The sequence below is a fragment of the Equus caballus genome, chromosome 24, assembly GCF_041296265.1.
Source record: "Equus caballus isolate H_3958 breed thoroughbred chromosome 24, TB-T2T, whole genome shotgun sequence".
Taxonomy (NCBI): Eukaryota; Metazoa; Chordata; class Mammalia; order Perissodactyla; family Equidae; genus Equus; species Equus caballus.
The window spans coordinates 16,607,919-16,630,778 of NC_091707.1; the positions used below are offsets into that span (position 1 = coordinate 16,607,919).

Here is a 22,860-nt window from a genome sequence, read left to right on the forward strand (position 1 = left end):
GTATTGTGGACTCTTGGGCCATTATACTTTTGGTGTAGTGACTGACTACACAATGGAAATTTAGATGAGTTTATATTTTAATAGCTGTTTCAGGAAATGTTGAATGCTTTGTCTGTTTTTCTCATTGGTGTCTTTTTCTTACTAATTTGTAGAATCAAGTTTTTAAAATTCTTAATTGCAGATGTAGTACACTTGTAAACTTTTAAACGTATACAACTGTACGTAGAGTGAGTCTGCTTATTTTCTTGTGTTTTCAAGTACTTTATATATTTTTATGTTTAAAACTTTGTGTCTCTATTTGATTTGAATGATCCAGCCTTCTCTCTACTGATTTGAAATAACTTAAACTAAATTTTTTAATCTGTTTGGATCTATTTTAGATTTTGAGTTCCAATATTGTCTGTTTTCTGTCTTTATCATACTGCAGTAGATAGCTACCCCTCTAATTGTTAAGACTGTCTCCTGTCTCATAGAATTCTGTGAATGTGTACACAGAGAATAAGTGCTTTAGGATTTAGGAGAAGGAGAGCTAGCTGTAGACATGGTACTTAGACTGGGAGAGTAGGACCGCACTGAGGCTCGGGTTAGATTTTTATGCTCTGTTTTTTAGATACTGTGTACTTACTTACCTCCTCAGCTAGATGGTAAATTCGTTTAAAGTCAGCAAATCTATTTGTGCAATGCTGCTAAGCATCTTGCCTTCTCCATTCAAATATTTAAATTTAATTGGAGAATCAAAATGAACAGAATTTATAAAGAATAAAAATAACTATATTAATATAATATAGTTAATATAATTTTATATATGTAATTTATATATATAATTTATATATAATTAATATGTTAATTATATTAACTATAATTATAATGTTTTATAGGACCTCCCACACCACATTTTCACCCTTCCTCTGAGGTAACAACATTGTTTCCCATTTCATTAAGAAAATAATAGCAGTAGGGAGAGAATTTTCACCAACTTCTACCCCATGTCTACCTCCTTGCCTGGGCCTGTTTTCTTTCCTTGTGTTTCTGTGGCTGTTTGTGCTTCCATCTAAGGCTAGTCTTCGTACTTGTACAGCAAATGCTCTTCCCTCCTGCCATTTGAAACATTGCCTGTCACTCTCCCACATCATTAATCTTTCCCTTTCTACTGGGATCATCTTGTCAGCATATTACCATGCTGTCATTTCTCCTATCTTTAAAAACCAAACTGTCAACCTCATACTCCCCTCCAGCTCCTGTGTCATTTCTCTCATCCCTTCCTAGGAAATCTTCTCCAAAGAGTTGTCCATGCCTGCTGGAGTTCCTCTCATTTTTCACTTCATTTCGGGTTTTGGTTACCACCACTCTGCTCCTTTGGTTAAAGTCACCAGTAGTCTGCGTTGCTAAATCCAGCAGTCAATTCCTAGTTTTCCTTGTACTTTGTTTACCAACACCATTTGAGAAAGTTGATCTCTCTCCTTCTTGCTGTACTTTATTCATTTGGCAAGCAGGGCAACATGCTGTTGATTTTCTTTCTATGTCTCCTTTGCAAGTTCCTCTTCATCTTCCTGTTGCTGACTTGTCCAGGGGATCAGTGTTGAGACCTGGGCTCTATTTATATCCATTCCCGTGGTGATTTTATCCAAGCTTATGGCTTTAAACATAATTCGTGTACTGAATACCCCTAAATCTGTGTCTCTAGCCTGCACATCTTCCCTGTCCAAGCCATCTTTTGTTTACCTGCCTACTGGACATCTCCACCTGTCTAAAAACCAGCTCGCGGTCTTCACCCCTATGTCCTTCCCACGTTTCCCCCGTCTCAGTGAAGGGCAGCTCGATTGTTTTTGGCTTAGTCTAACAGCTTTGGAGGTGGCTTTGTCTTTGCTTGTTCTCTTACACCCTGGATTCCAATCCTCCGCGAATCATCTTGTTTCTACCTTCATAATGTATCCAGAATTTGACTACTTCTTAACTACCCACCTTTGCTACTAACTTGCTCTAATAGTCTCTTACCTAAATTATTTCAGTTGTGTCTTAACAGTTTTCCCTGCTTTCTCCTTCTCCCTACGTCCTTTTCTACTCAGAAACCCCCCACTGGGTTCCCATATTACTCAGAGTACAAGCACAATGCTTCCAATTGCCTGTCAGAAACTGTGTGATTTGTTTACGGCCCCTGCCCTCCTCAAATGATCTCTTTAACCTCATCTTCTACCATTTTGCGTCTTGTCTTGTTCATTATACTTGAACCACACTGTCCTTATTGTTCTTGCTCAAATATACTGTGTGTTTTCTTGTCTCATACTGTATATCAATTGCTGGCCTATCTTCCCTTTAGTAGAATGTTAGCTCTATCAGGGCAGGGATTGTGGCTTTTTTTTTTTTTTTTACTGCTGTTTATTCAGAACGCCCTAGAAAACAGTGTTGACGTATAAGTGGTGCTAAATAACTATATGAATGAGTGACTTATAGACTATGGTAGAAGACAGTAGTTGAAAAGAGGTATGATTTGAGCTGGACTTTGAAGGATAAGGGAAGATTTGTACAAAGAAGGAGGCAAAGTTTTTTAGATTTGATAGTAGGGAGAAGGTGAAACTGGACTTTTCAGAAAGTGGCCCCTTTGGGTTTCCTGCTTTAGCACCTATAGTAGCTTATTACTGCTGATTTTGTCTACTCAGTTGACAGCTGATCCTCTCTGGCTGGTTGTACTTACATTCTTCAGAATCATAGTGAAAACTCCCAGACATGAACCTATTCCTGTATTCGTGATTTTGGCAAGTGGTTTCATCATTCATGACTCCTCCCAGCTGGAAGCGCAGGAGTTGTGTTAGACACTCCTCCGTCACCCTCACTGTGCTCTAATACTGCCTTGTCCTGTTAGTTCACCCAAGTATCTCTCTGTCTGCATTGACTTAATCCGCTCTCATCACGTCTATTTAGCCTGTTGAAATAGTCGTTTTAATTAGTCTCCTTGCATCTGTGTTAATCTATCCATTGGATTGTAAATTTTGATTAAACTTTGTTAAAGTCCTAATTGATTCATATGTTCCCAGTCGCTTGTGATAGTTTGTGTTCTTTGCTCATTTTTCTAATTCCCTCTTGTTTCTTTATGTGTGTATGTTGTAATCTATATCTATTAGTTTCAGTATCTTAAATCTTTAGGGGTCTAAATCCTTAGTTTGTTTCTGTTGCCTTGCTCATGGTGGCCTATCTCATGTTCTATTGTTTTGGGGGTTGTGGCCTCTTACCTGGACGATGGTTTTTGGAAATCTTGAGGAGCCTGGCTTGAGGGAGCATTCCACCAAAGAGAATATGTGTTTGCTTCTGCCACATGCACTGTGGGCCCCACCAACTTGGGAACCCTTAAATATTTTGGCTTGGCATTTCTAAGATCATGCAAGTAGTTTGGACTTTAAAGCCATGTAAGAAGACAGCCCCCGCTCCCCCCCCCGCCCCCCGGTAAGGCAGAACTGGGACCAAAAGTCAAGACTTTCGGCTTCATTTTAGTGCTTCATTATATTGCTATTCATCAATCTTAAAATTTATTTTTGCTCAGGACATATCTGGAATGTAACATGCATACTTTATTTGATGCTAGCAACAACACAATGCCTAATCTTAAATTTTAACGAAGAGAGTTCAGAAAATATTGTGGACAATTCTGTGGTGGAATGGAAATGTGATTAAATGATACTTGTCCACCAGTAATAGATTTTTTTTTGTCACTGTAGAGTCCTTCCCATAAATAAACCATTTTTCTTAAAAAGATGAACTTGTACATTTGAAAAACAACATAGATGTTGTGAGTTTAAAGGAAGGGAAACATGGTATGAACAGTGGCATGTTTGGAATGCAGACCATTTAGATTCAGTGTGATGAGGTTACAGGTAGATTTTGTTACTTATGAACACTGTTTTTACAAAGAACCTATAGTAAGAGCTTTCAGCTTAGGCTTCACAGCTGCTTGTGAGTGATATTTTAACTAGACTGTGCATCGAATAAAGCTCTTGTAGGCTACTGGGAGCCTGCATAGCTTTTAAAGGTGTATTCAATTAGTTGTCCAGACAGTATTGGTTTATACAGGAACTTTTATGAAATTAAGTGTTCTTGGGTTGAAAACCACCTTTCCCTCAAGTGATTGTTCTTTACATATGTGCCTGTTTACTTGTTTGGTGTATGTCAGTGGAAAAAAGCTGACCTTCAGTTCAGATTTTAGTCTTGAATTTTTGTTATATTTTTCCTAATGCTTCTTTTGAGTCACTCCAATTGACATAAGTTTATCAGTTGAAGAAGAGTTTATAAAATTAGGTTTTTTGGTGTCATTTGTTTAAATATTTTTTTAGTTTGAAGAAAATGATGAAAGAAGCAAGAGTAACTGAAACACAAAGGTAGTAAGAAAATAGAATTCAAAATTCTTACGTTTACTTGAGATTCAATAGTATACTGATCAAACTGCTTCAATTTTCCCTCCCTGTAATAAGTAAGCAGTTCTTTTTTATTTGTATTTATTTAAACTTTTAAAAGTGTAATATTGTGATTGTGCATTCGGGGTGGTTACTTAAATTTTCTTTTTCCCTAAAGATTGGCACTTGAGCTAACATCTGTTGCCAGTCTTCTTTTTTTTCCTTCTTCGCCCCAAAGTCCCCCCAGTACATAGTTGCATATTCTAGTTCTGAGTGCCTCTGGTTGTGCTGTGTGCCCCCAATCTTTGTTTTAATGTAGAAGAAATTTAAGAAGTTGAACAATTAGCTATACCTTAAAAATATTTAGGGGCCGGCCCTGTGGCTGAGTGGTTAAGTTCGTGCGCTCCGCTGCAGCAGCCCAGGGTTTCGCCGGTTCGGATCCTGGGCTGGACATGGCACCGCTCATCGAGCCATGCTGCGGCTGCGTCCCACAACTAGAAGGACCCACAACTAAAAATGCACGACTATGTACCGGGGTGCTTTGGGGAGAAAAAGGAAAAATAAAAATATTAAAAAAAATTTATAATCTCATTCTGTAAAAAATAATGATTCTCATTTATCTGTAGTCTCAGATTATGTCTGTATGTATATAATTGTGTTCAACATAAATAATTTTTAGCTTTTTGTTATATATTTTGCTACCTTACACTGTTTTAATTATTTTAAATGATGTGATGTTTAAATGTATTATGTTTCTGTAAATGTTCCACACTTAGATAATTTTATTGCTTTATCATTATAAATAGTGGGCCTATTGTTACGTATATAGTTTTATCCTTTTTGATTAAGCAGTTTGATTGAAATTGTAAGAATTGCTCTTGATTTTATTTTTATAACATTTAAAATTTCAGGTTTCATGTTATTTGTTAATATAAACAGATTGTTGAGCCTTCTGAGAAGTTTACAGAATTTAACTCAGTGATGTAGTTCAATTTTTGTAAGAACAAATGTAAGTTATAAGAAGACAAGTAAATAGAATCTTAAAAGTATTTATTAACATAATACATAGTCAGATGAAACATAGAACTTATGTATTCTTTCTCCATTCTGTTAACTGTTTTTTTTTTCCCTCCAATTTTGAGTTCTTGAAGGGGTAGGGCAAGGATGAAACTCTCATCTCTTATTCTAGAGCAGGATTTTTAACCTGGGTCCATGCATACCCTTCAGGGAGTCTAGAAACCTCCTGGAATGATAAGTACACCTTAGTGAGTATGTACACTTTTTGTTTGTTTTGAGGATTGGTATCTTTCATCAGTTTCTTGAAGGATTTATGTCCCAGTAAAAGATAAACGCCGCTGGTATGGAATGTAGGTTGAGAATAGTTTGGGCTTAATTTCTTATGATCCCATGGATATCTTACTCCTTGTTCATGTGACAGAGAAATCTCTAGTAGCACCATTGGCCATTAATTACATTCAGATTGGAATCTATTAAAGTTTAAGATGTGATTAGATTAAAAAGGTCGTTAATATTACAAAGGGAATGTGATAATATGGGAGAGATTATTGTTGGTTTTGCTGCCATCTTGAAACCTGAGCCTCTACTTGTCTGCATGTTTTATCAACTCAACAAAGATATGTTGAATTGCATCCTGTGGACTTAGAAAATTTTAATGACCTGATTACCATTACCTTCAGCTAAATTGACTTTGTCACCTTCCCCTTCCTTTTATTTTTCCATCCCACTCCGCTTTTTAATATCTCTGCCTGTCTTTGCCCTTCCCCCTGTTTTTCTCTCTGAATTTCATTTCCAGTCCTCTGTTGCCTGCTTCTTTTTTCTCCTTATATTACTCTTAGGCTCATGGTATAATTTGAAGCTATAGTATATTAATTGATATTGTATTACTTACTCATTTTGCCTTTTTTTGAGGAAGATTGCCCCTGAGCTAACCTCTGCCCACCTTCCTCTATTTTATATGTGGGACGCCTGCCGCGGCATGGCTTGATGAGGAGTGCATAGGTGTATGCCTGGGATCTGAACCCGTGAACCCCGGGCTGCCAAAGCGGAGCACGTGAATTTAACCGCTGTGCCACTGGGCTGGCCCCTATTTTGCCTTTTTTTAAAATAAGCAAGGAATTGAACATTTTATGAGTTTCTCTTAAACTAACAAAAAGAATTTAAAATATTAAGGCAAATGAAACTCAACCTGTGATTTTGGCACAACTTTAATTTATACCTTCATCTTAATAACCTATTGTGCATAAAATGTTTTGAAGAATGTTTGATCACACAAGTAAAATTATGATTTTAACTATTTAGCAGTATTGAATTTAACAAAAAGTCTTAGTATTTATAGTTTTAATAGCAATATTTTATTGAGTTGTTATTTGTTAATTTAACCCATTCTGATGTTAGATATGTTGTCTCTTTCAGTTTTTCATATTATATGTAATGTTGCTCTGAATATCTTTGTATGTACTTTTCCTTGCAGATTTCTTGGGCTAAAAATCAGGATTATTGGGTTAAAGGAATGCAAACGTTTTCTTGACTTTAAATTTGTCTTGGTCTTCTGGTTAGGCTCTTCTAGATGCAGAAAGAGTGCTCAAGTGAAGGGGAATTGAATTGTGAGAAGGGGATCTCATGAAAATCCAAAGATGGGAATCGTGATTTCTCCAGGCTTATGTGGGACATGTAAATTTTGATTACATTTTTATTTGTAAAAGTCCTAATTGTGGGACCTGGGAAAGGAACTAGAAAACTATCAGGACGTTTGAGGGCCAAGGCTGCGTGTGGCTGCAGCTTGCTGTCCAGCAAGCCCTCTCTGACTTTGACTTGACCTTTTTCAGGGTCTATGGCTGCTGCTAAGTGCCTTAGCCTCTTTTCTTCCCCAAAGCAAAAATCCGAAGAGTTCTAACTCATTGTTTTGTCCTATTGTCTCTCCCAGCTCCCCAGAAGTTGAGCAGGCTATGTAGTCTGTGGATGGTAATGTTAAAACAAACAAAAACCGAAAGTAACACTTGGTCTCTCCTCTTTAAAAGCATTCCTGACTGACCAGTAAAATACAGTAAAATATGTCTCATTAATTAAAAACCTGGATAGTTTTATGAATTATCAAGGAAGTACAAAGTTTCTTTTAGTGTTTGTTAACATCTTTTCCCCTTCAACTTATTAAAACCTTGTCTTAGTAAGTCCAGGGTTATGTTAATACCATTTTAAAAATTGCTTATGGAAGTGCGAACTGTTAACAAGTGCTGTTTCAATCAGAAAGGTTAATAGTGGTGCACAATAAACAACTTTGTTCTCAGGTCCCATTTCTTGCTATTTTCAGACTTAGGTTATTGCTGGTATAACTTGAGTAAAGTATGTTCCATATTTTTAAATGACATATAAGTGGAAAGACAAAGTTAAATTTAATAAGCTTAAGTTTATTATGTTACCAATATAAGATTCCTAAATTTGTCTATCTTGGCAATTAACACAGACAGCTGTGAATAGCTATATTTTGTTTTGGAAAATTCATGAGTCCTTAAAATGGTTCTGGTGAAGTCTTATATTCAGTAAGTCAGATTTATCTAACTTTAAAGCAGATGTTTTCTAAGTTCTAAAATAATTCTCAGAATAATGATTCCTCTGTTTAGGTGGAATTTGGTTTCTTTATCTAATCCCTACCTGTTTTAATTTAAGACTTCAGACCAATATTTTAAAAACTAAAAATTCTCAGATTTATTCGTAAAGTGCAAAAGTTGACTTAACTTTGATTAGCTTTATCTTAAGCATGTCCTGGAGTTTGATTTCATCTGTGTTACACACTTTGCCTTTTTCCACAACAAATTTGAGAGGAGTTATAAGAATACAAGCCACGTTTATGTGGCTTATACATGTTTATAGGAATATTGATATTTCGAAGCTAAACATAAGAATCATTCTTACTGTGAAGTTTAATTTTAGCTGAGACTGCCCTTCAGATGAGGGCTACAGTGCCTGTGTTCAAGGCAGATCTGGGTAGTCAGGTCACACCTTTAATTTCTGTAGCTCTTGGGTTAATCTAAAAGTAAGGCTGATAACCTGTTGCTAAAGCAAAGCCTCTTGTAGTGTTTGGGAAGGAGGGTGATGGCCAACTTTGTTTTTGCAGTATTACTTGTTTGCAGTAAGGGATACCTTGAAAAAAATTAAGAGAAGCATCTAATTTGTAGTTTATTTTAATGCAAAATGATACATCCTAACATTTTGATTTTGACTTTATTGTCATTTCATGTCCTTAATGTGTCTACCAGATCATGAGGCTGTTAGTCGCTGGAATAGAGGTGCTAGAAGTTTGTGAGTCTAAATCTTTAAATGAGGGAATGAACTGCCTCTATTTTCTCTGCCATTAAGAGTGAGGTACTTTTAATGAATATCCAGTGTGTTGGTAATAGTTAATGCCTCTTTATTTCCACATAGAGTAGCATTCATCAACATTGTACGGTAGTAGGAAAAAAGCTATATACTAATAAAGTGTCAAAAGTGGATATTTGGGGAAAAAAGTAATGCATGTCTAAGTTTTTTTCCTCTTAGGATCTTTTCACATGATTTAAAAATAGAAGGCTGTGTTACACTGTTTCCAGTTAACCACATATTTTTTTGTAGTATATTTGAATTGTAGATGGCAAAGTAATCAGATATGTGATTTAAACAACTAACCTGCCTAGATTTATAGATCAGGTTAGATCTGGAATACCACTTGAAAGAGCAGAGGTTTTGTGTGTTTAATTTTTATAAGACTGACTCACTTTTTTTTTTCTTGCGCATTTATGTTTTATAGGATCACATTAACAAAAAGCACCATGGAGTTTTATGAGTCAACGTATTTTATTGTCCTTATTCCTTCAGTAGTTATTACAGTAATTTTCCTCTTCTTCTGGCTTTTCATGAAAGAAACATTATACGATGAAGTTCTTGCAAAACAGAAAAGAGAACAAAAGCTTATTCCTACCAAAACAGATAAAAAGAAGGCAGAAAAGAAAAAGAGTAAAAAGAAAGAAATCCAGAATGGGAACCTCCATGAATCCGATTCTGAGAGTGTACCCCGGGACTTCAAATTATCTGATACCTTGGCTGTAGAAGATGAGCAAGTTGTACCTGTTCCGCTGAATGTGGTGGAAACTTCAAGTAGTGTTAGAGAAAGAAAAAAGAAGGAAAAGAAACACAAGCCTGTTCTAGAAGAGCCGGTCACCAAAGAAAGTGATGTATCAAAGATTCCAGGCAAAAAAGTCGAAGCTGTCCCAGTTACTAAACAGCCCACCCCGCCCTCTGACACGGCTGCCTCGAGGAAGAAACCCGCGCAGAGGAAGCCTAAGAACGGAAGCGGTATTGTAGTCTATTCAGCTTTGTCGCGTGTTTGTTTGCTTTAAAAACTTTAGAGCTTGACATTCAGATAGGTGTGTACACACAATGTTAAGTACTGAGTCTGAAACTGAGATCTTTATCCTTTTCACTGTGTGTTTGCATTCATTAACATTTATTGCTGATAGAAATATAGTATTGAACACAAAACAGCGTTTAAAACTGAGCTTCATGTTACAAACATGGAAAAGACCTTTAATAGAAATGTATAAAATCGAACTATTTGACTAAAACCACTAAGCAGTTAGAAACTTTTACACTTACTTCAACCAATACTTTCTCGTGAGTGTGGTAGAAATTAAAGATGAAAAGATATATCAGATACAGTTTTTCACCTTGATTGATTCATTTTACAAGCAGTTACTGTACATGTGTTTTATTCTAGTCATTATATTAGATACTAAGACTACAGATATGAATAGTGTGTTTTCAAGGTAGTCACATACTAGCTGTAGACACAAACATAAAATAGATTATTATTATATAAAAATTTAGTGTAATGATCATTTAGTATAATGATCTAGGTATGTCTAAACCAGTATGGGAGTTCTAAGATGGGCCTCTTAGAGCTGTAATGCCTGAAATTAATCTTAAAGGATGAATAAGTACTAGCTAGTTTTTGTGGGTGTCTGGGGAGGGATGGGTTAGGGTATTCCAAAGAGAGAGGTTAATAGGCGCAATGGAAAGGACGTGAGAAATGGCTTGGTGATGTGTGAAACTGCAAACGGTTTACTCTGTATAAAAGGACTCGTGTGTACCGTTAAGTTGTTTGTGTATCTTACCTTGTGGAGTGTTAAATTAGACATATTGGATTTTAAATATTTGCTTGCCAGCTATGAGCAAGCCATGGTACTAGAGAAATAAAAGTAAGCATGTTTCAGTAGGGGAGAAGGACGTCAGCCAGTAATATAATACGACTTATGTAAGAAATGTACAAGGTATAGAAAGAAGTACAGAGACCAAAACAGCTGCTACTCTGAGGCCTATGGGTGAAAAGCTTTACAGAGGAGGCAGTGCCTGAGCTGGGTCTTCCAGAACGAATCACTTCACCAGGCAAGTAGTGGGGTCTCATTCACATTAGCAGAATATCGTATGTGAAGGTGCAAAGGTATATGGGTGCACTGCATTGTTGAACAATGAAATGAGAGGTAGGAGTAGTAGGAAACGGAGCTGAAAAGATACAGAGGCTGGATTGTGATGGTTTTGTATACAGCACTAAGGAGCTGGGATTTCCCTATAGTTGAGCCGTTGTTGAAGATTTTCAGGCAGGTTAGCTTCCAAGGTCAGATTTATGTTTTAGAAAGCTGTCTTTGGCAGAACTTGGGAGGACGGGTTTCATGGTATAGTATTTGATGTAGGCAGGCTAGTTAAGAGGTTATTATTTTCCAAAGTTAAGTTGGAGGCCTGAACTATGGTAGTGACGGAAGAAATAGAAAGTAGATTAGAGAGGTCTATTAAGTGAAAAATGACATGACTAACCTTCTGGGATAGGGTATGGCAGATAAAGGAGAAGGCAGGATCACAGCTGATTGCCCAAGTTCTGAGTTAGATCAGGCTTGGCAAATGGCAGCCTGTGAGCCAGATGTGGCGTGCTTTCTGTTTTCTCTGGCCCATGAGCCAAGAATGGTTTTTACATTTTATGGTTTGTAAAATTAAAAGAAGAATCGGATTTTGTTAAATGTGGAAGTTACATGAAATTCAGACCTCTGTGTCCATAAATAAAGTTTTTTAAGTGCAGCTATACTCATTTGTTAACATACATCTGTGGCTGGCTTTCGCACTGCAAGAGCAGATGAATAGTTATGACAGTCTGTTAAAGCCTAAAGTATTTACTGTTTGGCCCTTTACAGAAAAAGTGCGAACCCCTGGTTGGTGGGTCATTGGTAGCATTAAGAAAGGGAATACTGGAGAGAGTGTGGACGTGGAGAGAGTGTGGACGTGTATGTCAAGAATGCTTTCAATCTGTTTTTTCGAGTGCCTATGGGGGCCATTTACATAGGAAGCAATTCAGGATGTAGTAGGATATGTAAGTACACAGGCATAAGGCTAGAATGTAGATTCAGAAGCCTTAAGCATGAATAGTAGTTGAAGTCATGGGTGTAGACAGGATCATCCACGGAAAGCATTTAAATTGAAGACACAACTCTGAGGAACACAAGCGTATTAGGTGTGCAGTAGGAGCAGCTCACAAAGGAGGCTGCACTCCAAGGGTAAGAAAAGAGTTATCATGGGAGCTGATAGGAGAGAATTTTAAATTTTATTTATTTTATTGAGGCAAAATATACATAACAAACTTTACCATTTTAACCATTTCTGAGTGTATTAAGTACATTCATATTTTTGTGCAGTCATCACCACCAGCCATCTCAAGAACTTTTTCATCTTTCCCGACCGAAACTGTGTACCCATTGAACACTCTTAAACACCCATTCCTCCTTCCCCCCAGCCCCTGGCAACCAGCATTCCACTTTCTGTCACTATGAATTCCACTACTCTCGGTACCTCATATAAGTATTTGTCCTTTTGTGACTGGTTTATTTTACTTAACATAAAGGAGAGGAGAGAATTTTAAGGAGATAGAGACCAATAGTGTGAAACACTAAATAGAAGTCAAATAAAGATTAAAGGGTATTATTGGTAGAGTATGCATTTGGGACACTAGGGACCTGAGTAAATCCTTTCATGCATATAATGGAGGAGATAAAAATCAGATTGCAGTTAGTTGAGAAATGATTGATAGAAAAGGAACTACAGACTGTTCTTTTGTCAATATAAGAAGGAAATGGGTGTGGGAGGCTAGGAATTACAGTGGTGGGAAGGGTGTTTTTTAAGATGATAGAGATTTGATCATGCCTACAGGCTGAGTAAGGGCTAGGAGTGCCTGAGAAGTGGGATATAAGAGAAGGAATAAGGACTAGAAGTCTTGATGAAGTTACAGAGCAGGTATAGCAGAGTAAGAAACCTAGAATGATAAGTTATTAGTGAGAGAGTTTATATCAGTTTAAAATTTGGGTGGTAAAGCATTCTGGAATTATTCATTAATAATAATTGAATCTTTTCTGGTGTGTTCGTTGTTTGCTATGGTGATTTTTTATTTTTAATGAAGATGATCAGGATAAAAAGGTGGAAACTCTTATGGCACCTTCAAAAAAGCAAGAATCACTACCCCTCCATCAAGAGACTAAACAGGAAAGTGCATCTGGAAAGAAGAAAGTTTCGTCAAAGAAGCAAAAGACAGAAAACGGTAAACTGTGTAGCTATGTATTCTATAAGTACTCATTGGAGAGAAGTACACTAGGACAAGGACTCGAGAGACCTCGTGTGCTCTGTAATTCCCAGCCTGAGGTGTACTTGGCCAACTGGAACACTGATACCAGTCCAGGGTTCTCTTGGACCCTGTGGCTTTGTGGTGCTTTGACAGATGGGCAGGGTATGAGTTTGTCACAAGGAGGTTTATCGAAATTGAAAAAGGACAAAGCATTTATAAGTGTTCTTTACTGAGTTTTGGAAATAGTGTAAATAGCATACAATCTCTATAGAAGAAAAATATTTCTGAAATATTTGTACTTTTTAAGTATAAATTAAGTACAAATTAAGTACCAATCTTTTTATGCTTGAGGACATTATTATCCTTGTGGTCTATCATTATCCTGCATTCCCAGTTACTTCCTAAACATAATTGCCTGTATATTTGGAAGCATCCAATTAAAAGTGATGGAGCAATTTTTATATGTTCATAATTGTCCAGGGAAGACTTAGCTATGAAAACTGTAGATTCAGCAGTGATTTTCAAGTAATCCTGGGTTGTGGTATCAACTAGTGCTGGAAAATAGTAAAATTGGAAAGGGAAAAGATGAAATTTTATTATTTGCAATAAAATTATGACATATCAAGCAATCAGGTATATAAAAATATTACCCAAAAATATTTGATAAGATTAAATGTTGTAAATTTTAATTAAAAGAACTATACATACTGAAAAGGTTTTTACAGAAGGTGGGATTATAGAGAGATTTCCAGGTGGGTGTAGAAGTTTGTATCTCTAACCAAGAGACATGAGACTTTAATGTTCAAACTCTTAGAGTTTTTCTCATTAGAATTAGGAATAACATAAGGAGGCTTCCTTTTTTTTAATTTTTTTTGTGAGGAAGACTGGCCCTGAACAAACATCTCTTGCCTGTCTTCCTCTTTTTGCTTGCTTGAGGATGATGGTCATTGAGCTAACGTCTGTGCCAATCTTCCTCTATTTTATGTGGGATGCCTCCAGGTGTGGCTTGACGAGCAATGCTAGGTCTGCACCTGGGATCCGAACCTGTGAACCTCGGGGCGCTGAAGCGGAACATGTGAACTTGACCACTACCCCACTGGGCTGGCCCCAAGGAGGCTTCCTTACTCCACTTTTAATGTTGTTCTGGAGGTTTTAACCAGTGTGGGAAGATGTGCCATGGAGATGAGAGGCATATCTATTAGAAATGAGAAGATATTTGCAAGGAACAATGACTGATTTTTGTACCTAGCAAGTGAAAAGAACTCAATTAAAAATTATCAATTGTTGGGGCCAGCCTGGTGGCCCAGTGGTTAAGTTCGCACGCTCTGCATTGGTAGCCTGGGGTTTGCCGGTTCAGATCCCAGGTGTGGGCCTATGCACCACTTTTCAAGCTATGCTGTGGGAGGCGTCCCACATATAAAATAGGGAAAGATGGGCAGGGATGTTAGCTCAGGGCCAGTCTTTCTCAGCAAAAAGAGGACGATTGGCAGTGGATGTTAGCTCAGGGCTAATTTTCCTCAAAGAAAAAAATAAATTATCAATTACAGTAAGAATTCAGCAGCATACTAACATAAATAAAAATTAATAGTTTTCCTTGAGCACTAATTAAATGTGAATGGATTCTTAGTTAAAACAGGAGAAAAATGAGAACTAACTAAAATATAAAGGATATATAATAAGAAATTTTCCACTACTGTTAGAAGATAGATGCTACACACTTTTAGATGACTTAAATGATTTAGTATAAAATAATACTGAACTGGTACTGCTTACTTAGAAGAGTGTTTTGATTTGTTAAATGATAAAACAGGAGTTTAAAGCCAAGTTGAGCTAGTATTAGAGATTTGAAAATAACTGCATTTGTCATTAAAGTATGCATTGCATACATGTTATTTAATTACTCTGTTGTAAAAAAAACCCTAATTAAAATTTTGTTTAACTTAACTTGCAGTCTTGGTAGACGAACCCCTTCTTCAAGCAACTCCTTACATTCCTTTGATGGATAATGCTGCCTCAAATCCTGTGGTGGATAAGAGAGAGGTTATTGATCTGGTTAAACCTGACCAAGTAGAAGGAATCCAGAAAACAGGGGCTAAAAAATTGAAGACTGAAACAGACAAAGGTAATGTGCAGAATGCCTGTTATATGGAAGAAACACATTTTTGAGTTCTGATGGAGTCAAGTACATTTTCTCATAGAAACAATGAATTGCAAAAAACTAGGAGAATCCTTGTAGTGAAAGATTTGTTGGTAGTTTTCTAGTCCAACCTCCTCAGTTTTGTATAGCTGGACACTGGAATTTGACTTGCCCAGGTCTCACAGCTGTTTGATGTCCGCTGATCTTTTCCCTTCTACTGTTATCTCCTACGACATTCTATGTTAATTCACGACTGCCTTTTATTATTATTTTTTAATAGACTTTTATTTTTTTTAAGAGCACTTTTAGGTTTATGGGAAAATTAAGTGGAAAGTACAGCGAGTTCCTGTATACCCGCTGTCCCCACTATTTAAACTGATAATGTAGCTGAAGTGTTAAAAGCCCTGGGCCCCTGTGGGTCCCCTGGGCGACAGTTGCTTTTAAGAAGAGGAAGTTGGTGCTGACATAAGGGCCCCAGGGCAGCTGAGGGGTGAGTCAGGAAGGGTTGATGCATGGATTTTTTAGATGTCAGAATCACTGGTAGGTATTTAATCTTTGTAAAATCAGCTTTCCTTCTGTAATTATCTTTGAGCTTATTTTCTCATCTGTAAAATTTGCTTTATATGTCACGAGTATTAAGGTTAAATGAGAATGTTTATGAACATCTCTAGGATAGATACTAGCATAACTGGACATTTGAGTGATTTTTTTTTTTAAATGAGGGCATACTGGCACTTTAGTATTCTGCAGCTGGAGCAAATTTCAGTTAATGTAATTATTCCTTATTAAAGGTGATAAACACTGTTTTCTCTCTTGATTGGTGCATTTATTATTGTTTGACTTGAAAAGTAAATCTATTTTTTCTTGGTTATTGACTTTCTGGGTCAAAAATTCTTGATGCTTACCTTTGCTGAAGTTATTACTTGTGTCTTTTAAATGCCAACTTTTTTTTCTTTTTAAAGAAAATGCTGAAGTGAAATTTAAAGATTTTCTTCTGTCCTTGAAGACTATGATGTTTTCTGAAAATGAGGCCCTTTGTGTTGTAGACCTGCTAAAGGAGAAGTCTGGTGTGATACAGGATGCTTTAAAGAAGGTGAGCATCTTTTGATTATGGGCATGTTTGGGAGCAGGGATTAGAAGTTCACCAAGCCAGACTTCTGCTAGAGCCAGAAATTATCATCTCCTCCCATTCTTCACACCTCAAAGCACACAGCCACATTAAAAGTTCTGGAATGCCTTCAGAAGTTATTTCATATATCCATACTAATCAGTATACTTATTTAGTTTAGTCAGGTGTCTGAGTCATCTGAGGTTTTGACAAAAGTGAATTACGTATAAGTAAGATGATTTATATGATGTTAAAGTCATTTGGCACTTGGCTAAGTTGTCCCTTGCTGTGCTCTGCTTGCAAGTGTCGAAGGCAAGGTCAGGTCACTTCTGGATAGCATATATGGAATGTTTTTGGCCCTGGAGATAGCACCATTTGAAGAATCTGGGAATGTTTGTTGTTGTTGAGTGTGTGTATGCATGCATGTGTGTAATATTACCCTTCTAAAAGAAATAATTTGGGTGGTAGAATCACTGCTATGACTGACTAAAATTTGTAAAAAAACAAAAACAATCCATAGAGTTAATATTTAATTTCTCTTGAGTCATGTTCACTATATTGTCTTGTGTACTGTGTCATACTGGGAAAGGTGACAAGTTTTCAAGTGTTACTTGTGTAAGATAAGATGATGTGGTGTCTAGTATTCGATATTAGATGGTGGACTTAACTCTTCTGATTCCAAACACTCACACACACCCACCCATGTAACCACCTAACTGCTTATCTGCTTCAAAGCCTCCAGTGGCTTCTGTTTTTCTTAAAGACCACCCTACTCCAAGCCATCACCTCCCACCTCATTACCTTTGGTAGTCTCCTAGTCATTGTTTCCACTTTGCTTCTTAGCCCTCTAATTTATTTTTTCCACACAAGTGCAAGGTGACCTTTAAAGAGATAAATCAGGTTATATTACTCACTGCTTTAAGAACCCTTTGGTGTGTTTCTCATTGCATTTAGAACATAATTAAATTTCTTATGTCATAGCATTTATCTTAGCATTATAAGTCTGTTCATACTTCCAGGTATCTATTGACAACCTCGCTTACACATCTGTGGCATTGTACAATGTAGTATGCTTATGGGACAGTCTCCATGTGGTGCCACTAATGGCCCAGAGTAAACAGGGTGTTTGAGGATAATCAGAGTGAGTGTGATAACTCTGTGTGACTTTGGATACAAAGATTGTTCTGTTACAAGGAAGTTTAGTGAAATTTTTGCTTGAAGAATTTATCCTTTGACTTACTTCATTTTAATTGGGTAAGTATATTATAAATGGATTTTAGTTATTTGTGGGGATTGGGAAAAACTCCTAGCAGGGAAAAGCCTCCAGCTGAAGTTACTGTGTGACTACCTAACTGTTTGAAATTACTGCTTGTTAAAATTAAAAATAATTGCTTTAAGTATTTCTCTTGTGACTAAGGAAGGTGGTGGCGGCTTATGGGAGCGACAGTAGTCATTTTATTGTTCAGGACAGCTCGGACCTGCAGAGACTGGCCGGTAAATCAGGCTCCCCCCATAGCTATTTCTGGCAGGCCAAGGAGGAAGTTGGGGATTGTTAAAGATAGTGGTTTGAAATTGAGTAAGTATTTTGAAACTTCACGTTTTCCCCTCTTCCTTGGAACCTTTTGGCTTCTGATTAAATCTCCTTGGGGCTGGCCTGGTGGCATGGTGGTTAAGTTTGTGTGCTCTGCTGTGGCAGCCTGGGTTCGTGGATTCAGATTCTGGGCGTGGACCTACACACTGGTCATCAAGCCAGGCTCTGGTGGCGTCCCACGTACAAAATAGAGGAAGACTGACACAGGTTATTAGCTCAGCGATAGTCTTCCTTAAGCAGCAGAGAAAGATTGGCAACAGATGTTAGCTCAGGGGCAGTCTTCCTCACCAAAAACAAAACAACAAAACAAAAAAACTTCTTTTGGTTTTCTCAACAAGTGGCTCTGTTGTCACCTGCAGGGACTCAGTGCCCTTGTAGGTCCTCTGTATCTGGGAGAGACTAGGTAAGTTTAATTTCTCTCTTTTCCTGTTACAGAAACTGAGTCTTTGTCAGACCTTTTAATAGATTTCGAGGTCCCAGATGTGAATGATTCACCACACCAGAGAAAGGGGAAAAAGAAATGCAGGAGCCAGCAGCACAGGCACAGAATAGAGATAGAAGAGTAGAGGACTTGCTGACCAGTTAGCTGTGGTGGCCGACCAAGAGTCTAGAAGGAAGGCTTGGTTTTGCTTTTGAGTAACTGGACAGATGTGGTCACAGTGGTGTTTGTGAACATTTTGTAGAGGAAGAGAGAGTAGAGCATTGTGAAAGATCTGAGAAGGTTGCTTGAGGGATCCTTTGGATGATTTAAGTGGGTATCATCCTTTCACAGTTGAATATATATTTCTCTGGAGTTGAAAAAAGATTGTGATGAGAGTGACGTAGGAGAGTAATCCACTATCACTGATACGCACGGTGGACGTATGTTAGACCGGAGAGGATGTGGGGAGTGGTAACAGTTCAAGAATGAACCCTGAGGGGCCGGCCTGGTGGCACAGCGATTAAGTTCACATGCATCTTCTGCCTCGGTGGCCCGGGGTTTGCGGGTTCAGATCCCCAGTGCGGATGGACATGGCACCGCTTGGCACGCCATGCTGTGCTAGGCGTCCCACATATAAAGTGGAGGAAGATGGGCATGGATATTAGCTCAGGGACAGTCTTCCTCAGCAAAAAAGAGTATTGGCAGCAGATGTTAGCTCAGGGCTAATCTTCCTCAAAAAAAAAAAACCCACCAAGAATGAACCCTGAGAAACACCAACATGTAAAGGGCGAAGAAAGCCACCATAAAGCATACTGAAAGAGGAGCAGAAGGAGGCGAAACACCAGGAGACAGTGGAATCATAGAGGCTTCGGGAGGGTAGAGAGTTCAGGGGTGGGGAGAAAAGTCAATAGTGACATGCTTTAGAGAGATAAAGAGGGATCAGGGTTGAAAAACTGGATTTGATATCCTTAGTGAAAGCAGTTTCCTTGGAATACTGGACTGTCAATAAGTGACAAATGAGTAGGAGAGGTGCCAGTGAGCGTCTACTTTGAGTAAGCTTCGATAGGAAGGGCAAAATGGAGTAAAAGCTGGAGGGGTTGCAGAGCTGGAGGGGAGATGCTGTGTTGTGTGTGTGCACACATCCCTTTGTGTTTAAGCTACAAGACACCGCTGTTTTTTAGAGGGCAGGTTAAGATCCTGGATTCTAGAGTCAGATTTCCTGAATTCAGATCTGGGCTCTGCCACTTTGAGCTTTGTGGCCTTAGGTAAGTTGTTTAACCTTAATGCCTCAGATTCCCCATCGCTAACAAGGAAATGATAATCAGGTTTTGAGAATTGAATGAGATAATACATAGTAGGTGTTTAGAGTTCCTAGCATATAGTAATTGCTCAAAAATATTAACTGTTAATCTGATTATTAGTAAGAAAATGTTTCCGATTTAATTGTTTTGGTTGATTATTAATTTCTTAGTGTTGTTCTATAAATGTACTTGCCTCCATTATGTGATTTTTCAACTTTTCATTATTAGCCATTTTGGTCTTATGCTATACAACAGGAGGAAGTCTGCCTACTTAAATCTTTTCCTACCTTCTCTCTTCCTTCCCTCTCAACTTTTGTTAATTGTAACATTTGTTTTTCATATTCTTATGATATTTAGTGTTTGTCTTGTGACTATAATTTTGTTTAGTCATAATTCTACAGTTTAATGGTGGGTTCAAAGCTTGATACCCGTTCTTTTGCTAGCTTCTGTATTCATCTCTTTGTTGGCTGAAGTTGTTTTTCTTGGTATTTTTTTGAGAAGGGCTCGTGGAAATCTTATTTCCCAAATACTGGCAAGTTAAAATGCTTCTTAGTTGTCTTTGTGCTTGAATGGTAATTTGGTAGGGTATTACTGTTCTCTACATTCATATTGCTGGATAGAGGTCCAAGACCAGCCTGAATTTTGCACGCTTTTTGTGTATTTTTGTCAAACTACACGCTCACAATAAAACCATCCTTTGGGCAGTCAACCAAGTGATTATTATTTATTGGACTGTCCCAGTGTGCACCCTTCTGTGTAGCCGTCAGAGAATGCAGCCTCTTTGAAGTTCAGCAGTGGTTTTACTGTAATATGGCTTGGGCATTGACTCCTCTATCCATATACTTTTGGATAAAGCATGTATTTTGAATCATGAGATTCAGTGTCCCTTAAAATAATTGAAACCATGGGTATCAGTTAAGCATATGTTGGATGCCTGTTGTCTTTATCTCTCATATTTTAGTTCTAAAAAAAAATAAAGCTTTTGGTTTATTTCCACTTCTTTTTATTTGCTTCTCTCCACCCTGGACTCTGTGTCTCTACTGTATTTTCAGCAGCGTATCTTTTTCTGCTTGCTGCTTCTAATTGGATTGTCTTTCTGAGATGGTCTTACTTTTACTTCTACTTCAGGTTTTGCCAGCTCATATCTCAACTCATCCTGTGTATCTTTTCTCTGAGCTCTTTTGTGTGAGCTCTGTTCTTTGCTCCTGTTTTTCTGGAAATGAGTGCTATATTAGATTTTTAAAAATCATAGTGATATTTTTTATCATGATTTTTGTCTGCTCTTCGACAGTCTTTTTCTGGTGATTTTTCTTCACTTACCATTTGTGTTTTCTTATTATTTTCCTTTTTGCTTATATCTTACATAGACCCTGTTTTATTTTTCTTTGGTCGGTACTCCTCTTTGAGTGAGGGGTGTTCCTCTTGGATCATCTCTGTGCCTGGAGATTGATAATGAAGGGCCAGGGCTAACTGGTGTTCTCTGTGGGCTGTGTGCAAATAAGTTCTTTCAGCTTTTCTTTTTTCCCAGATAAAGACGTGTCTATAGAGAGTCTCACTGTAGAGAATCTCTCTTGACCCTGCCTCACTAGCTGCTCTCTTTGAGTAAAGTTTGTGTGACTTCTTCTTAATTCCTCCTCCTCCTGCTTCTCGAGACCTCCTTCAGGAAAATTCTTACCTTCTATCTTTGCTTGTTCCTGATGTCAAGTGGAGAATTGTTGATTTTGCCTTTCCGGACATGCCTGTTAACATCAGAGGACACTGCGCCCGTGGACCGTCTGTGATCTTGGGTATATGCTGACAGGGCTGTCGCGCACCTGTGTTTGCTCTCCACTGCTGTTGGCAGTCTTTCCTCATATCATGCTTTCACATTACAGATGAGTGTTTCATTTTGGTGCAGTTCGCATTTTCACTTCATACTCCTCTTTTGGTCTTTTAGGAAGAGAAGGAGAGAATGCTGTCTTGACTCTGGAAGTCCTATGAGTCATTTAAGAATCTGTTTCTTGATTGATATGTGTCCTATCATATGCATCAGAATATATACTGATGACAGTGACTTTCCTTAATGCTATTTAACTGACTAGTATTTGGCAGTCATTCTACTTTATATGTAATAGCGGACTCTGCATTGGCCTTAGAACACTTGATATTAGAGACTTCATTTTCCTGATTTTTGTTAGCCCATGTACCTATTACTAATTCTGTATTGATTTCTTAATTGTAGTCAAGTAAAGGAGAATTGACTGCACTTGTACATCAACTTCAAGAAAAAGACAAGTTGCTTGCTGCTGTGAAGGAAGACGCTGCTGCTATGAAGGATCGGTGTAAGCAGTTAACCCAGGTAAAGACAGTCTTGTGTTTAAGGGATATACTTTCTAAATCAGAGGCAATGAAGGACTTTAGAAATTGTCCGTAATTCCTGATTTATTTGTGTAATAAGTTTATACCCAGTAAAAGTCATTTTCTTTTAGAATTTTGGTGGTGGTGGTGGTGGTGGTGGGGTCTCACTCTTTCAGGTTATTATGGTCTGCTGTTGAATTATGAATTTAAAATACAGTACTAAAAGATACCTTAATTTCAGAATAACGGAAGCATTTGGATTTTGGGAGAATGTTTCAATTGGATCTGACCTAGAATTATTCTCTATAGAAGCATGAAACTTGATGTGATCTTGCTTAAATCCAGCTTATAGGGTAAATGTGAAACTCTTACATGGATAATTTATTTATAAAGGTTTTTGTGATAAATATTTATAATTTTTAATCAATGAGTTCTTCAAACCCCAGAAAGTTTACTCTGAAAAGCAAAAAAAAGAAAAGACATTTTAAAAATCATGCAGAAATCATGTCAAATGATACAAACTTCCAGTTATAAAATAAATAAGTCCTGGGGATGTAATGTACAGGATAGTGACTATAATTAATACTGTATTGCATATTTGAAAATTGCTAAGAGAGTAAATCTTAAAAGTTCTCATCACAAGAAAAAGAAATTTGTAACTGTGTGGTGATGGGTGTTAACTAGACTTATTGTGGTGACCATTTTGCAGTGTATGCAAATATTGAATCACTATATTGTACACTTGGAACTAATACAAGGGGCTATGGCAATTATATCTCCAAAACAATAAATTATGTAGGCTGAGAACGTAATTGAAATTCTGTAGAAAATGTGGTCTCATTCCTCCTGAAGTGCTTGTTTCTCCTTTTAGGAATTAAATAGAGTAGAGTAAATGAGGTTTCTTTCTGCCTCATTCACATCATTCACGTAGCT

At 37.5% G+C, this 22,860-nt stretch overlaps 1 protein-coding gene across 23 annotated transcripts in view; it reads left to right on the plus strand.

Moving 5' to 3' along the window:
* Positions 1 to 22,860, plus strand: part of KTN1 (kinectin 1) — a 101,423-nt gene that overhangs the window by 23,155 nt on the left and 55,408 nt on the right. For all 23 annotated transcript variants that reach the window (XM_023627778.2, XM_070249438.1, XM_023627782.2 and 20 more), the window contains 5 exons: positions 9,184 to 9,728; positions 12,871 to 13,008; positions 14,984 to 15,154; positions 16,132 to 16,262; positions 21,812 to 21,928. In XM_023627778.2, coding sequence (XP_023483546.1) covers positions 9,206 to 9,728; positions 12,871 to 13,008; positions 14,984 to 15,154; positions 16,132 to 16,262; positions 21,812 to 21,928 — 1,080 coding nt within the window. In that variant the 5' untranslated portion in view covers positions 9,184 to 9,205. The remainder of the gene's footprint in view (positions 1 to 9,183; positions 9,729 to 12,870; positions 13,009 to 14,983; positions 15,155 to 16,131; positions 16,263 to 21,811; positions 21,929 to 22,860) is intronic.